Source organism: Schistocerca nitens, chromosome 4, assembly GCF_023898315.1.
Source record: "Schistocerca nitens isolate TAMUIC-IGC-003100 chromosome 4, iqSchNite1.1, whole genome shotgun sequence".
In the NCBI taxonomy this organism is placed as follows: Eukaryota; Metazoa; Arthropoda; class Insecta; order Orthoptera; family Acrididae; genus Schistocerca; species Schistocerca nitens.
Genome location: NC_064617.1, coordinates 817,862,254 through 817,886,666, shown reverse-complemented (window position 1 = coordinate 817,886,666; position 24,413 = coordinate 817,862,254). Strand labels below are relative to the sequence as shown.

Here is a 24,413-nt window from a genome sequence, read left to right as displayed (position 1 = left end):
AAACACTTTAGGAGGGGTAGTAAGAAAGATCTTTGGTAGGATGTCCCTCATTTAACGGCATGATGATAGGTAATTAAAGCCCTGGTAAAGGATGTCCAGGCTGGTACTGGGAGATTAATGGGGCACTTTACTGTGGCTGGTTCTTGGGGGTGATGCGAGGACTGGGGGGTGCAACAGAAACGGCACAGATGCCTGTTTGCAAGCTAGGTCCGGGGGATAGCGCCTGTCTGCGAAGGCCTTGGTGAGACCTTCAGCATACTGGGCAAGGGAGTTTTTGTCACTGCAGATACACTGTTCCCGGGTGGCCAGGCTGTATGGGAGAGACTTTTTGGAGTGGAAGGGATGACAGCTGTCGAAATGCAGGTAATGTTGATGGTTGGAGGGTTCAATATGGACAGAGGTGTGGATAGAGCTCTCAGAGAGGAGGAGATCATCATCCAGAAAGGTGGCACATTGGGTTCTGGAGAACCAGGTGAAGCGGATAGTAGGGAAGATGCTCAGGTTGTGAAGGAATGAAGATATTGTTTGTATATCTTCACTTCAAAATACAAGTAGTTATGAATTAGGATGAAGTTAGTAATGTGTATGAGAAATGAGGTAGTGGGTTTTGAGTCTGAAGGACGTTGGGAATGGTAGTGTTCAGTAGGCGTAAGACCATGGGCATGAAGGATGTTGGTGTGTAAGAAGGTGGCATTTAACACTGATGAGTAGGGATCCAGCAGGTAAGGTGGTGGGGATTGTGGAAAGTCAATGAAGGAGTTGGTTGATATCTTTGACATAGGAGGCTAGATTACAGACAATTGACTGGAGGTGTTTGGTCAATGAGGACCAAAACTCTTTCAGCATGACACAATAACCAGCCACAATACTACATCTATGATTGCAGGGTTTGTGGATTTTGGGGGGTATGCAGAACGTGAGTGTGTGGTGTGTCATAGGGGTGAGGAGGGAAATGGATTGAGGGAAGAGGTTCTGGGAAGAGTCTTAACACTTTAACCAGAGACTGGAGGTTATGCTGGATTTCTGGGAAGGGATCACTCCTACACAGTATATAGGTGGAGGAGTCAGATAGGTAGAGACCTTCCACTAGTAGCTAAGGCAATTCATAAAAATAGTGCTCTTCTAGCCCCATCCGTAAACTGCTATCCCTTCCCCTTCTCTGCCCCCTCCAGATAGCTGCTTCCATTCTATGTGACAGTTGCATTCCGGTCCAAGAGGATGGAAATGGCAGTCCTGTGTGTGTGTGTGTGTGTGTGTGTGTGTGTGTGTGTGTGTTTCCTTTTCTAATAAAGACTGTGGCTGAAACCTAGTGTATAAGTGTCATTTAGATGTGCATGTCTGCACCTTTGCTTGTTATCTATTCTATCTTTGCCTTACACTGAGCTGATTTATAAGATAACAGTCAGCACCACTGTTCACTGATGATACTGTTGTCTACAGGAATATTTCTTCATTGGTCAACAGGAAGGAAGTGCTGACAGACAGACAATATTTCTGCTTGGAGTGACCACTGGCATCTTTTAAGCAATATCATTGTTATAACAAATAAGAAGCCATTACTATTCAATTACATACAGGATTAGTGGTCAACATCCGGAACATATCACAGTGCATTAAATAATTAAGAGCTGGATAACACTAGAAGTCAATATGAAATTTGGCAAACACACAATCGGTGCAATGGATGGTGAATGGATTAGGGTGAAGTGGGGTAAGTGTAACCACGTTTTGGCATAGTTCAACTCTGACACCAAATTGCCAACTTGTTATTGAAGATATGATTTTGAAATTTCTCATGCTTAAAGTTTGACTTATTGACTTTTAAACAATATATATATATATTGTTTTTGAAAAAATAAATTATATGGTCAAATAATTGTTTTCAAAATTTTTCGTTGTGAGGTTACACTTGCCCCATGGTTCGGGGCAAGTGTAACCCCGCATTGGTGTACCTATACAGAGCATTGTAAAAGAGACTTGGGGTAAGAAACCTGATTACCCAATTTTCACTGAATTTGAGGGTTTTTAAATTATTAAAATATCTTAAATTTTAATCAAGATATTAACTTTTTTGCACATGTCTCTTTGTATGTTATGAAATACACAGAAAATGTTAGCTTAACTAAAAAATAAGTGTTAGCCTAAACCATAAAACACTGAAACAGATTGCTTCATAGATGATTTATTTTTGTTTTAGGCCAGTAATTTATTAGTTTAAATTCTACAAAAGTAATATTTTTTCTTTAGTAGGCAATTTAACAAAAATAATAAAATATCTAGTATCAAGAGAAAAGAAAATTTACTTTATAAGTTCACTTTCTATTATTTTTCATGGTAATTGAACTAAAGTTGTTGGCAATTTGTGTTTAATGCTAAACTGCCCTAATTCAACTTATTATATTCACACTTAGGCCCTAACTATTATTTAGTCACTGAATGTTGTATGAATCAAATGTAACACCAAATGTCAGGTCTCCCCTGTGACCCAAAGTAGGCTCAGGCAGCACTGAAATGACATCAGAGGATGGAACTTCAGTCTCATCTCTTCTATCAGGCCAGTAGAATGTGGTGCCACACTGTCTTATTTTTGCATCTGAGGAAAATCACTTCTGGATCTCCCAAATCACTAATTTTGGTAACTTGGCCAATAAAACGAACTTTCTTAAATTTTGTTGCAAAAGCTACCAGAACATAGTTTCCAACTGTAATTTTATCTTTGGCTCCAAAAAAGTTTGCCCCCTCCTTCTTCTTCTTCTTCTTCTTCACAGTTTATCATTTCTTTCCTGAGATCGTCCAGTGTTATTATGGTCCCATTTTCTTCATCACTACTTATTAAAGATAGGCCTTCAGTTTCACTTTCTTCACTTATTGATTCAACTTCCAGTCTTTTTTCTTGTTACTCACATGATCAATCAGGGATTTTTTTTTTCATAACATACCGAGATGTCATTTCGGATAAAGTAACAGCACTTTATTTGGAAGATTTACTTTTCATTACCAAGCCCCTTTTTTATACCGATAATGGTTTTTTGTTTTGCTTTCTCCTTATTATTCTTGTTTCCTTTAAAATCTTTTTCTTTATAGATGGCATCTTGAAAAGTGATAACTTCAGCTCCTGGTGCAATCCTTTTCTTCGTTTCCCCAGGGGGCCTACACTGTCGGACTGTTTCCAATAATAAGCTTTCAAATGACAAATCAGAAGTTCCAGAACATAATGAAATATTGGTTAGTTTGGGAATGATTGACAAAGAACTCTGCCTGACACTGGGAGAACTGCAGGGCTCAGTCGATGTAGGCCTATAAAATTCTAGAGGTTGTTCAGCTGGAAGCTTCCCAAAAATCTGAGTACTTTCTGTTAGAGACATAGCTTCCACACAGTCTCTGGCTGCATTATCGTAAGCTGGCAATGCATTTGTTTCTGCCGAAGATTTGGTATGAGCTATGTATCTTTCATATGCCTCCGGATCATATTTAGTTTTACCAATTCCTTCTTTACTGTAAGGGAATATTCCTGCTTTTTGAAAACCACTTTTCAACAATTCAGATGGTGTGTCATTCCATACGGCAGTGAGGAGATTGGAAAAGTCACGTTTGCTAATTTTTACCCCTTGATGATGTCGCTGGTGACGAGTTAGATTTCACACCCTTAAACACTGCTACATCCATTGGATGCAGGATGAATTATCTTGCTCAACATTGTTGTCAGTCAAACAATGCTTCACATACTGTACTGTAATTGAAATGGTGGCATTCTTTACAGTTCTGTGTCATATTTTATAAAAGGAAATGTGGTTTAAAAATATAGTAGACTTAAATAAAAAATAAAATATATCTCGCACAAACTCAGTAGACCTACAAATCCAGCACATCAGGTATTCTGGTATCCATATGTACAGGAAGGCCAATTTAGTTGATCTAGTGTGATAGCGAAAACAAGGTTATGGCTTAAATAAATAAATATGTTCCAGTAAGTTTGTTTGGGTCAAGTGTAGCCCCCCCCCCCCTCCCCCCCGGTTACACTTGCCCCAGCTGATTGGTTACACTTGCCCCACATGGGAAAAAGTTGGGGTAAGTATAACCTTGTTTGGCATATCAAGAGCTTTATCAGAAGAGTAAAACGAATTTCATATTTGAAATTATCATGCAAAAGTTAGACTGTAACCAAAAAATTGTGCAGTTGTCTTTAAAACTGCAAAAATGACAGACCACCAAATTCTGAACATGTCACTCGCAGAGTGAAAATGTAGACGTCAATTCAAGTCCAAAAATTAATTACCAATTTATGTCAGATTTGACAACTTATGGTTAAATATAACAAAGAAAGGAGTTAATTAACATGTGTGATAGGTCAGAGGTAAAAATACAGCTTCAAGGCACCATAAGCCGTGGTTACACTAACCCCATGGTTACACTTACCCCACTTCACCCTAATCAGCTTAACAGCTCAAGCATCCAAGTTGCTGACAAGAATAATACACAGAAGAATGGAAAAGAAAATTGAGGAACAGCTAGAGGACCATCAGTTTAGCTTAAAGTAAATGCACCAGATTAGCAGTTCTGACATTGCGTTGATAACAGAAACAAGACTAAAGAAAAATCAAGAAACGCTCATAGGATTTGCTGACTTGGAAACAGAGTTCGACAAGGTAAAATGGTGCAAGATGTTCAAAATTCTGAGAAGAACAGGAGTAAGCTACAGGGAAAAACAGGTAATATACAATATGTACAAGAGGGAGTAATAAGACTGGAAGACCAAGAACGAAGAGCTTGGATTAAAATGGGTGTACGACACACATGTAGGATTTCATCGCTACTGTTCAATCTATAAATAGAAGAAGCACTGACATAAATAAAAGAAAGGTTCAAGACTGGGATTAAAATTCATGGTGAAAGTATATTAATTATAAGATTCACTGAAGACATCATTATCCTCAGTGAAAAAGAAGAAGAATTACAGGAGCTGCTGAATGGAATGAACAACCGAATGTGCACAGAATACAATATAAGAGTAAATCAAAGTAATACAAAAGTAATGTGAAGTAGTAGAAATAACAGGTAGAAACTTAACATCAAAATCAGAGAAGACAAAGTTAAGGAATTTTGCTACCTAGGCAGTACTATAACACATGGTGGACGGTGCAAAGACAACATAAAAATTAGACTAGCACTGGCAAAAAGGGCACTCCTGGGCAAGAGTATCAAATATAGACCTTAGGCCTTAATTTGGGGAAGAAATTTCTGAGAATGTACATTTGGAGCACAGTACTGGATGATAGTGAAACACAGACTGTGGGAAAACTGGAACAGAAGAGAATTGAAGTATTTGAGATGTGATGCTACAGAAGACTTGAAAATTAGCTGGACTGAAGAGGTAAGGAATGAGAAGGTTCTCCGCAGAATCGACGAGGAAAGGAATATTTAGAATACATTGATGAGGAGGGACAGGGTGATAGGACACATGTTCCATTGTATCAGACAGTTTTGTAGAGAGTAAAAACTAAAGAGGAAGATATTGTTGACTGCATGCACAAGATTTTTCTTTAAGCTATTGTCAGTGAAGAAAGTTACATTAGATTTGTATTTACTCACTAATAAGTGTTTTTTCCTATAAGTTACATCACCTAGGAAAGGAACAGAAATTCGTTTACCATTTATCACTTTGGTGGCACTGGATGTATTTCACCGTAATGTGGAGCAGTTTAGGGAAATTTTCTTTTTGATGATTTAGTCAGTAGCAGCATGGAACAATGCAAACTTGCATGCAAGGGGTTGGGCACAATCAGCTAGAATAATATTATCCAAATATGTAGGCTTGCTGAAAACATTAAAGCTAAAATTATTACCTACTACTGAAATTGTGAGATCAAGAAAATTAAGCTCACCACTTTCAATTTTATCATGAAACATGTTGAAAGTGCTAAACAACAAATCTAGTTCTTTGAAGTTATGATCAGAGGCAAGAATTTATGAAAATGTCAGCAAGGATTCCAGTAAGAGGGCTATCCATTGCTAAGTCGTATGGGTGTACATACACTTTGCCATTGAAGGTGAAATAATTATGTTTGAGACTGACTTGTAATAAACTTATTAGTTCAGCAATTTGTATTTCAGAAAATTTCCTATTTTGCTGTAAGTTTTTCTTGATAATATCTAATGTCTCATCTGTGGGAACATCTCCACATACATTTTAATGTGAAGACTTTATACTCTGCCCAGCTCCAATGGGAATGTTTTTTCATGGCTCTAATTTGGTTTTAATGATGGCATATGTAACCATGTTATTTGACATGAGCTGGTTTGCTCTGAAATTTGTCGCCACCAGTATGTGATTTTACATGGAAGTAATTTTTTGTTTATTACATTTCGATCCAGTGGTTTTGTACATCCTTTACACCTTGATAATTCTTTTAAACGATGTTGTTGTGGTCTTCAGTCCTGAGACTGGTTTGATGCAGCTCTCCGCGCTACTCTATCCTGTGCAAGCCTCTTCATCTCCCAGTACCTACCGCAGCGTACATCCTTCTGAATCTGCTTAGTGTATTCACTCATAGTGTACTTTAACGGTGATGTGAAAAAATTTCCTCACTCTGTCTATGTACTTCTGAAGAATACAATTTTACAACTGTTAAAAGCATGTTCAAATGGCTCTGAGCACTATGGGACTTAACATCTATGGTCATCAGTCCCCTACAAGCATGTTCAAGGGTTGTTAATAAACATTTATACCTGCTACTAGTTGGCTGATTTTCTCATATCATTCATTTGCATCCACTGTTGCTGAAGAACAGCTATGTTCTAAATTTTAATCTTTCAATAAGTCTGCCTGACAGATATGTATATGCAACTGTATTGAAGTTGGGACTTTGAAAAACTGCAGAAGATGAGACCTGTCTACTTCCCAGGTTAGTTTGGTAAGGTTCAGAATGGGATCAACTCCCTGAAAAGTGAAATTCGAATACATTTAGATCATAAATATAACTGCATTATTAAAAGTCAAAATCGTGCTGTTCATGAGAGTTCAGGTAAAATAAAACGACAGCACCAACAACAACTCTATAATAATTTGGTTTTTTTATGATAATTTAAAACCAGATTTTTTTTTCCCCTCTCCCAACTTAATTCGACATGATGTCAAGCTGAGTTGGTGGGACAAGAAAACTGATAAATCATTTACAAATAAGAAACACTGGCCTGCACTTTTCTACATCTACATCCACACCTACATAGATACTCCACAATCCATCATACAGAGTATGGCGGAAGGCACCCTGTATCACTAGTAGTAATTGCCTTTCCTATTCCACTTCCAAATAAAGTAAGGGAAAAACGAATTGTCTATATGCCCCGGATGAGACCTAATTTCTCATATCCTATCTTCGTTGTCCTTACACGCAATGTATGTTGGCGGCAGTAGAGTAGTTCCTCAGTCAGCTTCAAATGCAGGCTCTCTAAATTTTCTCAATACAGTGTTCCTCAAAAAAAGTCGCCTTCGCTCCAGGGATTCCCATTTGAGTTTCTGAAGCATTTCTGTAACACTTGCATGTTGTTTAAACCTACCAGTAACCAACCTGACAGCCTGCCTCTGAATTGCTTCAATGTCTTCCTTTGATCCAACCTGGTACAGACCCCAACACTCCAGCAGTACCCAAGAATAGGTCGCATTAGCATCCTATATGCAGTTTCCTTAACAGATGAATCATTGTTTCATAAAATTCTCCCAATAAACCGAACTCAACCATTCACCTTCGCTACCACAATCCTTACATGCTCATTCCATTTCGTATCGCTTTGCAATGTTACGCCAAGATATTTAAACGACATGACTGTATCAAGCAGGACACTACCAATGCTGTGTCCAAACAGTATGGGTTTGTGTTTCGTACTCATACACATTAACTTACATTTTTCTAAATTTAGAGCCAGCTGTCATTCATCACACCAACTGGAAATTATGTCTAAGTCATCTTGTATCCTCTTAGTCACTCAACTCCACTCATCAGCAAATATCAGAAAATTGCTGCCCACCTAGTCCACCAAATCATTTATATATATTGAGAAAAATAGTGGTTCTATCACAATTCCCTATGGCACTTCTTACTACATCCTTGCCTCTGATGAACACTCACTGTTGAGGACAATGTAATGGATGTTACAACTTAAGAAGTCTTCAAGTCACTCAAAACACTGTGAACCTATTCCATATGCAAGTACCTTCTTGAACAGACTGCAGTGGGGCACCATATCAAACACATTCCGGAAATCTAGAAATAAGCAATCTGCCTTCTGCTCTGCATCCATATTTCACAGTATATCATGTGAGAAAAGGGCACACTTGAATTTTGCATAATCGATGCTGTCTAAAACCATGCTGATTTGTGGTTGGTTGGAATTAAAAAGAGGGGGAAAGGGACCAAACTACAAGGTCATCAGTCCCTTTTGCGGAATAAAACAATGCCACATGTGTGAGAATAAAACAAACAAGACTGACAACTCAAAACGGAATGAAGCAAAAAATGACAAGAACGATGAAGGGCAACAAACATGTAAATGGACAAAAGAGGACACGAAAACCACAGAAACACAAGAAACGGGATGAAGAGATTAAAACAACAAAGCAGATTACCATGGCTGGCTGACCATGAGAATAAAAAGGAGAAGCCAGCCACTCTGCAACACATTCAACATACACCCTAGAAGCACTAGGGTGGAGGACACAGAGAGACAAAGGACATGCGCTAAAACTTATATCAAATGATAAAACCCACCCTCAAGAATAAAACGTAAAACTAAACCAGCCGATGAGACGATGTCACATAAAATTAGCGGCAACGAGTCCGGTAACCCCAGTCTGGGCACTGACTGTGTGATAGTGCATCAGAATATGGGCTACTGCTAACCAGGCACCGTTGCCTGGGACGCCAACATGTCCCAGGGTCACCACAAACACCACTGAACGATGGGACCAGTCCAGGGCATAGGTGGACTCGTGGATGGACGCTACCAAAGGATGGTGACGGTATCACTGGTCGATAGCTTGTAGGCTGCTCAAGGAGTCAGTACACAGAAGAAACAATTCCCCGGGGCATGAACTGATATACTAAAGTGCATGACAGATGGCCAACAGCTCTGCAGTGAATACACTGCAGCCATCGGGTAAGGAATGCTGTTCAAAATGGCCACTGTGAACGTAGGTGAAGCCAACTTGACCATCAGCCATCGAGCTGTCGGTGTAAACCACTTCAGAACCCCAGAACACTTCAAGAATCAAGAGGAAGTGACAGCGGAGAGTGGCAGGAGTAACTGAGTCCTTACGGTCATGCGAAAGGTCCAGACGAATCTGCGGCCTAGCTGTACACCATGGAGGGATGGGAGGTAGTAAAGAGAAGGAGCACTCCAGTTCACACAGAAGGGATCGCACGCGAACCGCAATCGTTAGCCCTGACCTGGGCCACTAATGCGAGAGATGAACTACCATGAGTGGAAAAAAAAGAGACGGTAATTCAGATGCTCAGAACTACAAATGTGTGCAACGGAACTGGCGAGCAGTTGTGCATGTCAGATCTGCAATGGAGGGACTCCGGTGTCCACCAGGACACAGCTCACCGGACTTGTTCTAAAAGCTCCTGTCACTAAGCAAACGCCACAGTCGTGCAGTGGGTAGAGTACACACAACGCTGAGGGCGCCACTGAACCATAAACCTGATTCCCATAGTCAAGGTGGAATTGAGCAAGGGCTTTGTAGAGCTGCTGCAGCGTACAGCAATCTGCACCCCAGTTGGTGTTGCTCATGCAGCGGAGGGCACTGAGATGCTGCCAGCACTTCCGCTTAAGGTGACGAAGGTGAGGTAGCCAAGTCAATCGGGGGTCGAAAACCAGTCCTAAGAAGCGATATGACTACACTACAGTGAGTGGATCATCATGAACAGTACGACACCGACCGAAGTTCATGACATCCGACTTCGCGGGCGAAAACTGGAAGCCATGGGCGAGAGCCCATGACTGCGCCTTGTGGATGGCTCCCTGTACATGCTGCTCAGCAACAGCAGTACTGGTGGAGCAGTACGAAATGCAGAAGTCGTCTGCATCAGAGAGGGTGAGACGGACGGCCATACAGCTGCTGCTACACTGTTAATGGCCACTAAAAACAGTGATACACTCAATACAGAGCCCTGCAAGACACCATTCTTCTGTGTATGGCGGGTGGGGGTGGGGGGACACTATGGGAGCCACCAACTTGGAAACAGAAAGTATGAAGCGGCAGGAAATTCTGGATAAATATCTGTGGAGCAGGCCCCTGAGAGCCCACCCATATAATGTGGCAAAGATATGATGTCGCCAGGTGGTGTTATACACTTTGCATAGATAAAAAAGATGGCAACTAGGTGTTGGTGTCTGGAAAAGGCTGTTCGGGTGGCAGATTTGAGGCACACAAGATTATCAGTGGTAGAGCGACCATAGCGGAAGCTGCCCTAACATGGAGCCAGTAGGCCACGTGACTCCAGGACCCAACCATACCTCCAACACACCATATGTTCCAGCAGCTTACAAAGGACATTGGCGAGGCTGATAGGTCGATAGCTACCCACATCAAGTGGGTTTTGACCGGGTTTGAGCACTGGAATTATGATGCTCTCCCGCCATTGCGAAGGAAAGACGGTACTGCACCAGATCCGGTTGAAGATTATGAGGAGATGGCGCTTGTAGTCAGACAAGAGATGTTTAATCATCTGACTGTGGATCCGATCTGCCCAGGAGCTGTGTCGGGGCAATGTGCAAGTGCACAGAGGAGCTCCCACTCTGTAAATGGGGCGTTATAGGGTTCACTGTGGCAGGTAGTGAATGAGAGGACTTTCCTTTCTATCCGCCATTTGAGTGTGCAAAAGGCTGGGGGATAGTTCTCTGATGCAGAGACCCGAGCATAGAGCTCAGCAAAATGCTCGGCAATCGCGTTTGCATCGCTACATAGCACGCCATTGATGGTAACGCCAGGGACACCTGTTGGGATCTTGTATCCAAAAAGACGTCTGATCTTCGTCCAGACTTGGAAAGGTGATGTGTGGCACCCAATGGTCGACACGTACCTCTCGCAACACTCCCGTTTCTGTCGTTCTATAAGCCAACACGGGCACAGAGCCGCTTAAAGGCTATCAGATGCTCTAGGGAAGGGTGCTGCTTATGTCACTGAAGAGCTCGCCGACTCTCTGTAATTCCCTCAGCGACTTCCGTCGACCACCAAGGGACTGTTTTACCCTGGGGGCACCCTAAAGAGTGAGGGATCGCATTTTCTGCCGCAGAAACGATTGTGGTAGTCACCTGCTCAACCATCACATTTATGTTACCATGTGGGGGAGAGTCAACAGCGACATCAGAGATGAAAGTTTCCCAGTCCACCTTGTTTAATGCCCATCTGGGCAGGCATCCCTGGGCCTGATGCCGGGGCAGTGACAGGAAGATGGGGAAGTGGTCACTACCACACAGGTCATCACTTTCTCTCCACTGGATAGATGGGTAAAGTCCTGGGCTGCAAATTGATAAATCAATGGCCGAGTAACTACCTCGAGCATGATTTAAATGTGTGGCGGCCCCAGCATTTAAGAGGCAGATGTCGAACTGAGACAGTAGAGTTTCGACATCTCTGCCTCGGCAAGTAAGCATGGTGTCACAACAGAAAGGGGTTATGGGTGTTAAAATCTCCCAAAAGTAGGAAAGGTTTAGGGAGCTGATCAATCAGTGCAGTTAATACATTCAGGGATACTGCACCATCTGGAGGAAGATATACATTGCAGACAGATATTTCCTGAGTCGTCCGTATTCTGACAGCCACAGCTTCAAGAGGGGTTTGAAGGGGCACAGTTTCACTACAGACTGAGTTTAGGACATAAACGCAAACTCCACCTGACACTCGATTATAGTCACTACGGTTCCTGTAATATCCATTATAGCCACGGAGGGCAGGGATCTACATTGCTGGAAACCAGGTTTCCTGGAGAGCAATGCAGAAAGCAGGTATAAAGCTTAACAGTTGCCATAGCTCAGCCAGGTGGTGGAAAAAACCGCCACAATTCCACTGGAGGATGACAGCATTGTGAGACTGAGAAGGCATGGAACTCAATGAGGCATTTTGCACCTCAGGGTCACCTGCAGCTAACGACTTTTATCTCAGCAGTCTATATCCATTGTGTCTGAGGGTCCAGCGAGATCTAGGTCCTCAGCAGACACCAGAATCTCCACCTCATCTGCAGATGCAGAGCTTGTAGGTAGGGGTGGTGTGGGTGCCACCACAAGCCCCTTGGTCTTGCCGCAATTCCCTTGCTCTTGGGGACCTTTGTTTTGGATTTCTCTCGCTGCTCCTTGGGTTTCCTTGGCTGGGAGGACTTTACTGACTCAGTCACTTGGATTGTGTATGAGCATGAAGCCCTACAACCAGCTGCTTTAGGGCTCTTCAGCCAATGGCGGGTGTCATCTTTCCCACTAGCAGAAACCTGTGAAGGGAGTGACCCAAGGGACCCCTTCCTAGCGAGAGGAGGCAAAGAAGTTATGCTTCTCCAGCTCAAAAGTGGGAACTGATATCTGCGATGGTTGAAGGGGGGGGAGGGGGGGTGTTGCTCCCGAAGTAGGTGGTGTGGGAGCAACAGGGAGGGAAGTGCCCCTCCCCCCACCACCACCAAGGGGGCAGGTGTAGTCTTCTGGTTCAGAGAGGTGACTGGAATGCGAGGAACTGATGGGGCGACAACTGTTCTTGTAGCGGCGGCATAAGAAATCATAGCCACCGGATGTAGGCACTCAAATTTCCTCTTAGCCTCAGTGTAGGTCAGTCAGTCCAGGGTCTTATATTCCATAATTTTCCTCTCTTTCAGTAAAATCCTGTAATCTGGTAAGCAAGGTGAATGATGCTCTCCACAGTTAACACAGATGGGATGCGAGGCACACGGAGTATTGGGATGTGATGGACATCCACAATCTTGACAGGTAGGGCTGGAAGAACAGCGGTAAGACATATGGCCAAACTTTCAGCACTTAAAGCACTGCATCGGGGGAGGGATATATGGCTTGATCACAGCGGTAGACCATCACCTTGACCTTCTCAGGCAATGTGTCATCCTCTAAGGCCAAGATGAAGGCTCTGGTGGCAATCTGGTTATCCCTTGGCCCCTCGATGGACGCACCGGACAAATTTAACACCTCACCGCTCTAAATTGGCACGCAGCTCGTCGCCAGACTGCAAAAGAAGGTCCCTGTGGAATGTGACACCCTGGACCATATTCAAGCTCTTATGGGGCGTGATGGTAACAGAAACATCCGCCAACTTGCCACAAGCGAGTAATGCCTGTGACTGGGCAGAAGATGCTGTTTTTATCAAAACTGACCCAGAGCGCACTTTGGACAAGCCCTCCACCTCCCCAAACTTGTCCTCCAAATGCTAAAAAACACTGAGGCTTCATGGACATAAAAGATTCTCCATCAACTCTCATAAATACAAGGTACCAGGGTGAATAAGCTTCGCTGCCATACTTAGCCTGGCGTTCCTCCCATGGTGTGGCCAGGGAGGGGAACGACTTGGGGTCATATTTCTTAGCACTAAAATTAGACTTTGTCCATTTACCTGACGTACTACGCTTCATGGCGTGTCATTTGCCCTGATGCCACCCACTCTGACCAGGGGCCCTCCCCACGGGTGCCACCCAGCCATAGCAAAGACTACCTGGCAGGATGGCCATTGCCAGGAGTCCCGATGCCCCAGGGTGACGGGCATCTACTCCTTAGCATATGTGGGGAGTTAACGACACAGGCATCAGCACAGTGATCCCTGTGTTGTCAGGGGGCTACAACCAACAGGGTACATGGCGGCCCCACCGCAACTGACTGGCTACCATGCTGGATATGAGGTGCAAAGAAGTCCATGGTCATTATCCGCACAGAAAGTGACACTGCATAGTGCATGGTGGAAAACACACCTAGGAAGGTGTCCTCACTCAAGAGATGGGGAATAAGCAGGACTGCAATGCGATGACAAGGAAATCGGCTAAAGATCTCGATGCATGATGCTCCATGTATGGGGCCCTTTCGCAATTGGCTCGCTCTTTGGGAAAATTTTGAAAAATGGAGGTCAAACCCTACAGGGGACCATCACATAAAGGCCGAAATGTGTGAGACGCCTTTTAGTTGTCTCTTATGACAGGCGGGAATACCTCGGGCCTATTGCAAGCTCTGGACCCGCAGGGGGAGGGGGGCGGTGATTCGTGGACACAAGATTCTAGGTCTCAAGAAAATTTACTACATTCAAAATGAGAATGTGGCCAAGGATTATGCAGAAAAAAAGATGTTAGGGACATTGGTCTGTAATACTGCATACATAATGTTGTTGGTTGTTATGGCGAAAAAAGAGTTGTGTACATTTTCTTGGGGTACACTATTATCATGAGGAACTGACACGGCCTATCTGATTCTACAATGCAAACAGCATTAGCTCAGAAGGACATAGTGAGAAGGAAAAAGTGTTCAAGTTCTATCAAAGGTTTTCCTCTCAAAATAAAAAAAAAAGACACTGAAAGTGTGTTTATGGAGGAAGGCTCCCTGCACAGCTGCCTACAACTGGATAGATTAACCAGAGTGGAGTGGTATCCTTGAAATCACAGTTTTCTGTACTCCAGACAATTGACAGTTAATGAATTGTTTAAAAATCTTTCCCAATAAAGATATTAATCCAATGTGATGATTACTTGATTACTGGTAGGGACTGTACTAGCCTTTCCTCAACAAAGTCCACCCAGTGAGCCCAGGTTGCCTGAGCAAGCTTTATGCTGCCGAGTTCCTGTAGGTCCCCAAATAATGCTCATTAAAGCCTCTTTCCATTGAAGTGAACACAAGCAAATGCCCCATAGTGAATGAGAATTCTCTCTGGTGTTAAACACTAGGCATGCATGCGCAAATGGCTTTTGGTCATGCACTGGTCACATTTGCAGGTACTGACTGAAGCGCTTCGCTGGTTGTCGGTTTTAGAGCGGACCATCGAGGAAACTTTGGACCATCTCCAGCCTGGCACTAGTGCCAGGGAGATAAAGTACACTTGATTTGCCGTAGTATGCTATTTTTCACACGCGAGTGGTGGTTTTTTTTTTTTTATAGTGTTTTTCCTGGTGATGGAGTGGCTGGACAATAGCATACTTCTGTTGATAGAAGAGCACAGATCCCACAAGTGCTTCATGGATCCTAAGATCCACAGCATAAAATACTTAACACACACAATTACATTGGCAAGAAATTGCTGAAAATGCGAACAGAGGAAGTGAAGTAGAAAATGAATACCTTACTATCTTTTTATAGATGAGAAAGGTGCAGAGAACACACAAGTCCTGAAATACACGTAGTGGAAAAATATAATGGTATGCCTTCAAATTTATGTCATTTCTCCTTGATAAATATAGAGTAAGGAAAAGCAGATGATCATGGTTTAGTACAGTCATAAGCATGTAGTAACATTATTTTGCATTTATTTAGATTAATGAGAGCTGTACAGAGTATTAACTCAGTCTAACAATATTTATCCTGTCCTTCAAATCTCCCATTATCCAATTTAAAATATTATGCAAATGCATACTTCTGCAGAAAATATTGTTTCAGAGAGATATGGGCAACCAACTGTTGTTCTGGAGAAGTCCGCACTAGTGAAATAATACACTCCTCTACCCTCACCACATCTACAAGTACTGCGTGACTTACAGAGCATGAGATGCGCAATCTTTCTGGTCTCATTTTTGTTCCATTTTTTTGTTTACTTTTGTTTCGTTCCATGTAACTGCTGTTAGAAAAATAAATGCCATCACAATACACAGATAACATAGATTAATATGAAATAGAGAGAACTGATCACTCTTGCTTACCATACAAATTAAACCAAGCTGTACTAATTTGCTCTCCATAACACTGAGCAGAATACGATTTAAGCAACTTTACGTAAGTTCCCCAATCATACTGCAGTCATCAGTGGACATTTTAATCATCCAATGATCAATTGGGGAAATTACGGTTCTGTTAGTGGTGAGTGTGATAAGACATCCTGCGAAATGTTACTAAATGCCTTCTCTGAAAACTACCTGGTACAGATAATTAGGAATCTCACTCATGAGGGAAATATATTTAATCTAATAGCAATGAATAGAGCTGAACTCTCTGATAATTTCCAAATCGAAACTGGAATCAGTGACCCTGATGTGGTTGTGGTAACAATGATTACCAAAATACCAAGGGCAACCAAAACAAGCATAACGATTTACATGTTCTGTAAGTTAATTGAAAAACCAGTAGTGTCATATCTCAATGAGGAACTTGAAACTTCCAGAACAGGGCCGGAGCACATAGTGCTATGGCTCAAGTTGAAAAGAATAGTTCACCATGAGCTGAACAGATACGTATCCAGTAGAACAGCTCAAAGTGGGATAGATCCTCTAGGCAGGTACTAGACATGTTGAAAGTATCACAAGATTCTCATAAAAGTACAATGAAAAATAATGTTAGTAAGTTACAAGATTATCATAAAAGCAAAGTGAAAAATAACGTTACTACATCACATCAGAATATCAGATAATTATAAAGCAAAGTACATGAGCTTCTTGTTTGTTTAGAAGATTTAGAAACTGCAGGTGGAATAGGTGTAATACGCCTGTCTGAACATCATACAGTCACAGATATGGAAAAGGTAAAGGTAGGTGGACATAAACGTTCAGCACATGTAAGTAAAGACACTATGCAGAGAGGAATTGCCATAATGTTAAAATTTATGATAGTGTAAAAAATTTAGGAACTAAAAAGTTTTGTGTAGAGCAATGTACAGAAGAACGTGCATGTGAGCTTAAACTAAATAATGGTACTTCAGTAATTGTAGCTATGTATACGTCCCCATTGGGAAATTTTCAGCTATTTTTGAAAAACTTTGATTCTTTGTTGTGCGATCTGTCAGAGGGAAGCAAACTTTGTTTATAAGGATTTCAATGTATATTTTCTGAAAGAGTCTGCTAGAAAGTTCGACCTTAAAGTATTACTTGGCTCTTTCAATTTGACATCAGTTATTGAATTTCCTATTCAGGTGGTATGGTAAAGCAGCATACTGATAGATAATGTTTTTACAGACCAAGATGAATTTAATCAAATAAAAACTTTGTGTTAAGAATGGCCTGTCTGATCACGGTGCACAGCTAGTTACAGTATATGACATAGCTCCAAACAGCAATGCAAACAATCCTCCAAAATAGTGGATTCAATTAACAATTTGAAAATTGCAAATTTTAGGGAAAGCTTGCAACAGTTAGTGTGATGAGGTGAACAGGGAACCTGATGCTAATTTAAAATTTAACCTCTTTCATGATATCTCTGTGAGAATATTTGAAAACAGTTTCCCTCAGAAAAGAGTGAAACATAATTTAAGAAACCATCTAAAAAGCCATGGCATACTAAAGGGATAAAAGTGTCTTGTAAACATAAAAAAGAAATGATCCACGAATAGTCAAACATTATAAAAACTACTGCAGTTATTATGAAAAGTTATTAAAGATTCGAGAAGTATGTGCATCATGTCTGAGATTAGCACCTCTGATAATAAAATTAAAACAATTGGAAATGTTGTTAAAACAGAAACAGGGCAACAGAGAGCACAGGAAGACTGTACTTCTATCTAACTCACTGATAAATTTGTTAGCAAAACGTCAGAAGTGACATTTTTGTGTCTTTTTACTTTTGTTTGTAGTTGTTAGCATGTGTACTTAGTGATGTCATTGTCATCATTTTGTGTACATTCCCAAGGTACCAGTAATAAAGTTCACAACAGTAGCGATATTAAATACTAACATTAGAAAATTTATACACAACAGATTGATAAGAAGAAACTTACTTTTAACACTTTTCCTCGCTAGCAGAGGTAGAATAGAACATCCATGCATGAGCAATTTAATTCAGTCACACTTTTTACAAATGATATACTATAAAATACGGGACTTCCAAGTCAGACATATACATACAAGCACATATCTTACCACTGTCCAATTCAGCAGGAGCTGCGGCTGTTTCTGCCCTTGTTTGTGCTACAGTCAGCAAATCAGATATATTCTTCACTGGCTGAACAGTGGTGTCATAAAGATCAACCACTATGCCACCTGGAACGTGTTTCAATACCTTCATTGACAGCAACTTTTCTATCACAGCAAGTTCAAATGTTGCCGAAAGATCGTCTTCAGCACCACGGTGTTCATAACCATTAAGTATACAGTGGATGGCCTGCTCAGGAGGTTGGCTTAGAAGTGTTGGTTCAATTTTGCACAGAGAGCTAATGGGCACAGTATCAGAATTACCGTAATCCACATAAAAAACATGCACCATATTCGATTCAATACTCTTAATTTTTGCACGATACCAACGGCCATCATTTGCAAACAATGCACAACATGGCATACCAACTCGCAACTGTGCAGGAGAAAATCCTTGAACCTGGGTTCTGTTGCAATATGAAGCCAAATAATTCATAATATTTGTCAGTCCACTGACATTGGCTTCCAACTGAACATAAAAACTTGAAACTGATTCAACATAAGAAACATAAACATTCTCAATTAAGCCCACAGCAGGTAGTGCCATTTTTTTGTACCCCTTAGACAGTTGCTGAACTCTTAGTTTTTCAAGTAGCAAGTCTTTAACACTTTTACCATCAACATACAACTCACAATATTGCTTCACAGGTGGACCTTCTGGATTAACTACCTTCATCTTTAATAACTTATCTAGCACTATTTTCTTGAATTCATCTTTGACATCATCATTTAAAGGAATATCCCTTATCCCTGCAAGAGAATATCTAAGTGCCATAGACTTCAGGTTCATGTATTTGTCTGGAATTTCGTATATTTCTGAATAAGGAAGAACTTCTGAATTCCCAAAATCTACATAATATATCATACACCTGTCATCCATTACACTCATGACAACAGCACGACAAAGCAAATGATCTTCAGAAAATCTTCCTAAACACACTGAACCTGGGAGCAATGGCTTCAGCATTGGCTGTGGAGGATTGTCATTTATTTCATTCGACATGCTGGCAAGCTGATCTTCAAAAGCCTTTAACTGGACAGAAAATGCAAGAGGGCCATCGTCCACAAATGATACATATACCAAATGCTCTGAGTTAACTTCCAAAACAGGTACTCCAAAGACTCTTCCACTGCCCTGTTGCACAGGGCTTTTCTTCATATTGACATTGGTTCTGGCAGCCCGCATTGTTTCAACTTGGTATGCTGCATTGGGCCTAATATTGGCAACACGGTTTATAGACGGCGGGGGCGTGAAAGTCTGCCAAGGGGCTGTGGGTGTATTAACAGTAACTTTGTGGGTTACAGACTGAGAAGTATGCAAACTTTGACTGATCATCTGTTGTGCACTGGGTGTAATAGAAACCGCCAAACCTTCCTGAATCAGAACCTGTGAAATATCTATACCTCCAGAAGAGTACAATGCCAATATCTTTCTTCTAGCAGTTTCTCCAACAATAACGCCCTGAAACTCTTCATAGCCAAGTTTTTGTCTTATACGCTCAACTGTAGAATCTTCCCACTCTCCTCTTTGAGGTGGCAGTACACCAGCGAGATAAAATTCCGTAGCTTGGTCCGGAACTGCAACCAGAGGTGGTTGCGGATCACCAGCACGCACCTGCACATTTCTAATATTACTAGCTGGAACCACTTCTTTATTTCCAAAATCGCAAAACTGTACATAAATCTCGCCTTCTGACACGTTTGCGAGGCTGATTATTCGTGCCCTGTAGTAAACTCCATCGACGTATTTCGCACAACACATGCCACCGACTATAAGAGCTGAAGGATGAGTTACGAAGAGGCCTCTTTCGAACTGATCCGTGTACTGGCGTATAAGTTTTTCAACGAACATAGCACTTGACCTGTTGAGTTGCACCCATAGTTTCAAAAATGGGCCTTCTTTCTCTAGATAAGTGACATACACTTCAAAACTGCTCATGTCAACGTTTTTTAACACAACACTGTACTAACAATCAAACATCACTCCATCCTTCTTCCTTGGTACATGCTTGAGGCAACGATACAACTTTTGGGTTTCAAAGTTCTTAGGTCATGGACAAAAGGAGCATTTACCAAAGACAAGTTAACGTGTCCTAACCTTCGACCATAGATATTGCTATGGTCGAAGGTACTCATCATGGAGGTATAAGGACCTCCATGAAGGTACTAACTACTTCTAGATAATCTTCCATATGCATTCGCCATTCAAACTTGCAAACGCAAGTTGACAGCTGTAGCGACAGAAGACAATTGCTGTTTTAGTGTGTTATTTCTTCTGAAACACTTATCACTATGAAAGATACTGTAATGTTTCATAGGATTGGCAATGTATTAAACCTTACTTTAGGCTAAAAATTGAGAATATCACTGTGAATTGCGAAACAGGCCCACAAATATTGGACATGAAGAAGAACTTCTAAAGGCCGCTTCACATCACTCGTTTTCAATAGGCAACATTAATTCCCAATTGGTGATACGTCAAAGAGATATAATAGTAGAGAGAGGCAGTACCGCAAAACCAGTGAAGCGAACTTGAACAATCCTCCGCCATGATTTATGCTGACAAAACATATGTGTCTGATGTAGAAGAGTTGTCAAGTAATCACTAAAAAATATCCTATGTTAATGGTCAGCAGTTACAGCCAGATGCGAAATTATCCTGATTACGACCGACGGATACTTGCTATACATCGTCTTTCATCAATAACTGGAACACATACATTATGCACAATCTATTCCCAGACGATTTATTGTGTGGCATTCAGAAAAAGAAGGCACGCTCTCGAAAATTCAGTTTAGGATCAGTATTTGTGTGGTTTAATACACCCCATGAACCATGAACCTTGCCGTTGGTGGGGAGGCTTGCGTGCCTCAGCGATACAGATGAGCGTACCGTAGGTGCAACCACAACGGAGGGGTATCTGTTGAGAGGCCAGACAAACGTGTAGTTCCTGAAGAGGGGCAGCAGCCTTTTCAGTAGTTGCAGGGGCAACAATCTGGATGATTGACTGACCTAGCCTTGCAACACTAACCAAAACAGCCTTGCTGTGCTGGTACTGCGAACGGCTGAAAGCAAGAGGAAACTACGGCCATTATTTTTCCCGAGGGCATGCAGCTTTACTGTATGGATAAATGATGATGGTGTCCTCTCGGGTAAAATATTCCGGAGGTAAAATAGTCCCCCATTCGGATCTCCGGGAAGGGACTACTCAAGAGGACCTCGTTATCAGGAGAAAGAAAACTGGCATTCTACGGATCGAAGTGTGGAATGTCAGATCCCTTAACCGAGCAGGTAGATTAGAAAATTTAAAAAGGGAAATTGATAGGTTAAAGTTAGATATAGTGGAAAGTAGTGAAGTTCGGTGGCAGGAGGAACAAGACTTCTGGTCAGGTGAATACAGGGTTATAAATACAAAATCAAATAGGGGTAATGCAGGAGTAGGTATAATAATGAATAAAAAAGTAGGAGTGTGGGTAAGCTACTACAAACAGCATAGTGAACGCATTATTGTGGCCAAGATAGACACGAAGACCACGCCTACTACAGTAGTACAAGTTTATATGCCAGCTAGCTCTGCAGATGATGAAAAAATTGATGAAATGTATGATGAGATAAAAGAAATTATTCAGGTAGTGAAGGGAGACGAAAATTTAATAGCCATGGGTGACTGGAATTCGTGAGCATGAAATGGGACAGAGGGAAACATAGTAGGTGAATATGGATTGGGGCTAAGAAATGAAAGAGGAAGACACCTGGTAGGGTTTTGCACAGAGCATAACTTAATCATAGCTAACACTTGGTTCAAGAATCATGACAGAAAGTTGTATACATGGAAGAATCCTGGAGATACTAGAACGTATCAGATAGATTATATAATGGTAAGACAGAGATTTAGGAACCAGGTTTTAAATTGTAAGACATTTCCAGGGGCAGATGTGGACTCTGACCACAATCTATTGGTTATGAAGTGTAGATTAAAACTGAAGAAACTGCAAAAAGGTGGGAATTTAAGGAGATGTGACCTGGAGAAACTGACTAAACCAGAGGTTGTACAGAGTTTCAGGGAGATCATAAGGGAACAATTGACAGGAATGGGGGAAAGAAGTACAGTAGAAGAAGAATGGGTAGCTCTGAGGGATGAAGTAGTGAAGGCAGCAAAGGATCAAGTAGGTAAAAAGACGAGGGCTAATAGAAATCCTTGAGTAACAGAAGAAATATTGAATTTAATTGATGAAAGGAGAAAATATAAAAATGCAGTAAATGAAGCAGGCAAAAAGGAATACAAACGTCTCAAAAATGAGATCGACAGGAAGTGAAAAATGGATAAGCAGGGATGGCTAGAGGACAAATGTAAGGATGTAGAGGCTTATCTCACTAGGGGTAAGATAGATACTGCCTACAGAAAAATTAAAGAGACCGTTGGAGAAAAGAGAATCATTTGTATGAATATCAAGAGCTCAGATGGAAACCCAGTTCTAAGCAAAGAAGGGAAAGAAGAAAGGTGGAAGGAGTATATAGAGGGTCTATACAGGGGCGATGTACTTGAGGACAATATTATGGAAATGGAATAGGATGTAGATGAAGATGAAATGGGAGATACGATACTACGTGAAGAGTTTGACAGAGCACTGAAAGACCTGAGTCGAAACAAGGCCCGGGAGTAGACAACATTCCATTAGAACTACTGATGGCCCTGGGAGAGCCAGTCCTGACAAAACTCTACCATCTGGTGAGCAAGATGTATGAGACAGGCGAAATACCCTCAGACTTCAAGAAGAATATAATAATTCCAATCCCAAAGAAAGCAGGTGTTGACAGATGTGAAAATTACCGAACTTTTAGTTTAATATGTCACAGCTGCAAAATACTAACACGAATTCTTTACAGACGAATGGAAAAACTGGTAGAAGCCAACCTCAGGGAAGATCAGTTTGGATGCCGTAGAAATATTGGAACACGTGAGGCAATAGTGACCTTACCACTTACCTTAGAAGAAAGATTAAGGAAAGGCAAACTAACATTTCTAGCATTTGTAGACTTAGAGAAAGCTTTTGACAATGTTGACTGGAATACTCTCTTTCAGATTCTAAAGGTGGCAGGTGTAAAATACAGGGAGACAAAGGCTATTTACAATTGGTACAGAAACCAGATTGCAGTTATAAGAGTCGAGGGGCATGAAAGGGAAGCAGTGGTTGGGAAGGGAGTGAGACAGAGTTGTAGCCTCTCCCCGATGTTATTCAATCTGTATATTGAGCAAGCAGTAAAGGAAACAAAAGAAAAATTCGGAGTAGGTATTAAAATCCATGGGGAAGAAATAAAAACTTTGAGGTTCGCCGATGACATCGTAATTCTATCAGAGACAGCAAAGGACTTGGAAGAGCAGTTGAACGGAGTGGATAGTGTCTTGAAAGGAGGATATAATATGAACATCAACAAAAGCAAAACGAGGATAATGGAAGGTACTCGAATTAAGTCAGGTGATTGTGAGGGAATTAAATTAGGAAATGAGGCACTTAAAGTAGGAAAGGAGCTTTGCTATTTGGGGAGCAAAACAACTGATGATGGTCGAAATAGAGAAGATATAAAATGTAGACTAGCAATGGCAAGGAAAGCATTTCTGAAGAAGAGAAATTTGTTAACATCGAGTATAGCTGTGTCAGGAAGTCGTTTCTGAAAGTATTTGTATGGAGTGTAGCCATTAATGGAAGTGAAACATGGACGATAAATAGTCTGGACAAGAAGAGAATAGAAGCTTTCGAAATGTGGTGCTACTGAAGATTAGATGGGTAGATCACGTAACTAATGATGAAGTATTGAATAGAATTGGGGAGAAGAGGAGTATGTGGCACAACTTGACAAAAAGAAGGGACTGGTTAGTAGGACATGTTCTGAGGCATCAAGGTATCACAAATTTATCATTGGAGGTCAGCATGGAGGGTAAAAATCGTAGAGGGAGACCAAGAGATGAATACACTAAGCAGATTCAGAAGGATGTAGGTTGCAGTAAGTACTGAGAGATGAAGAAGCTTGCACAGGATAGGGTAGCATGGAGAGCTGCATCAAACCAGTCTCTGGACTGAAGACCTCAACAACAACAACAATACACCCATTACTAGATGTAAGATACATTCAGTAACTCCAAAATTAATGGGGGAAATGTGTAACCTACAAGTTCGGAGAACAGATTTTAAAGAAAATTCTTCTAGAAAAGTTTGGTTCTTTATAAATTATACGTAGTGCAGCACCAGTATAAGGATAAATTTGAATTTGAAATACCTGAAATAAACTTTGTGTTACATGGGTCAACTACAGAAACTGCAACTCATAAATCAGGT

General features: G+C 41.3%; 1 protein-coding gene across 1 annotated transcript in view; it reads right to left on the bottom strand.

The window, feature by feature from the left end:
* LOC126253238 (uncharacterized) overlaps nt 1–20,072 on the bottom strand; it is a 176,173-nt gene extending 156,101 nt beyond the window's left edge. Inside the window, exon 1 of the mRNA XM_049954425.1 lies at nt 18,027–20,072. Within this exon, the coding sequence (XP_049810382.1) occupies nt 18,027–20,016 (1,990 nt within the window). The 5' untranslated portion in view covers nt 20,017–20,072. The remainder of the gene's footprint in view (nt 1–18,026) is intronic.
* Nucleotides 20,073–24,413: the final 4,341 nt, after the last annotated feature.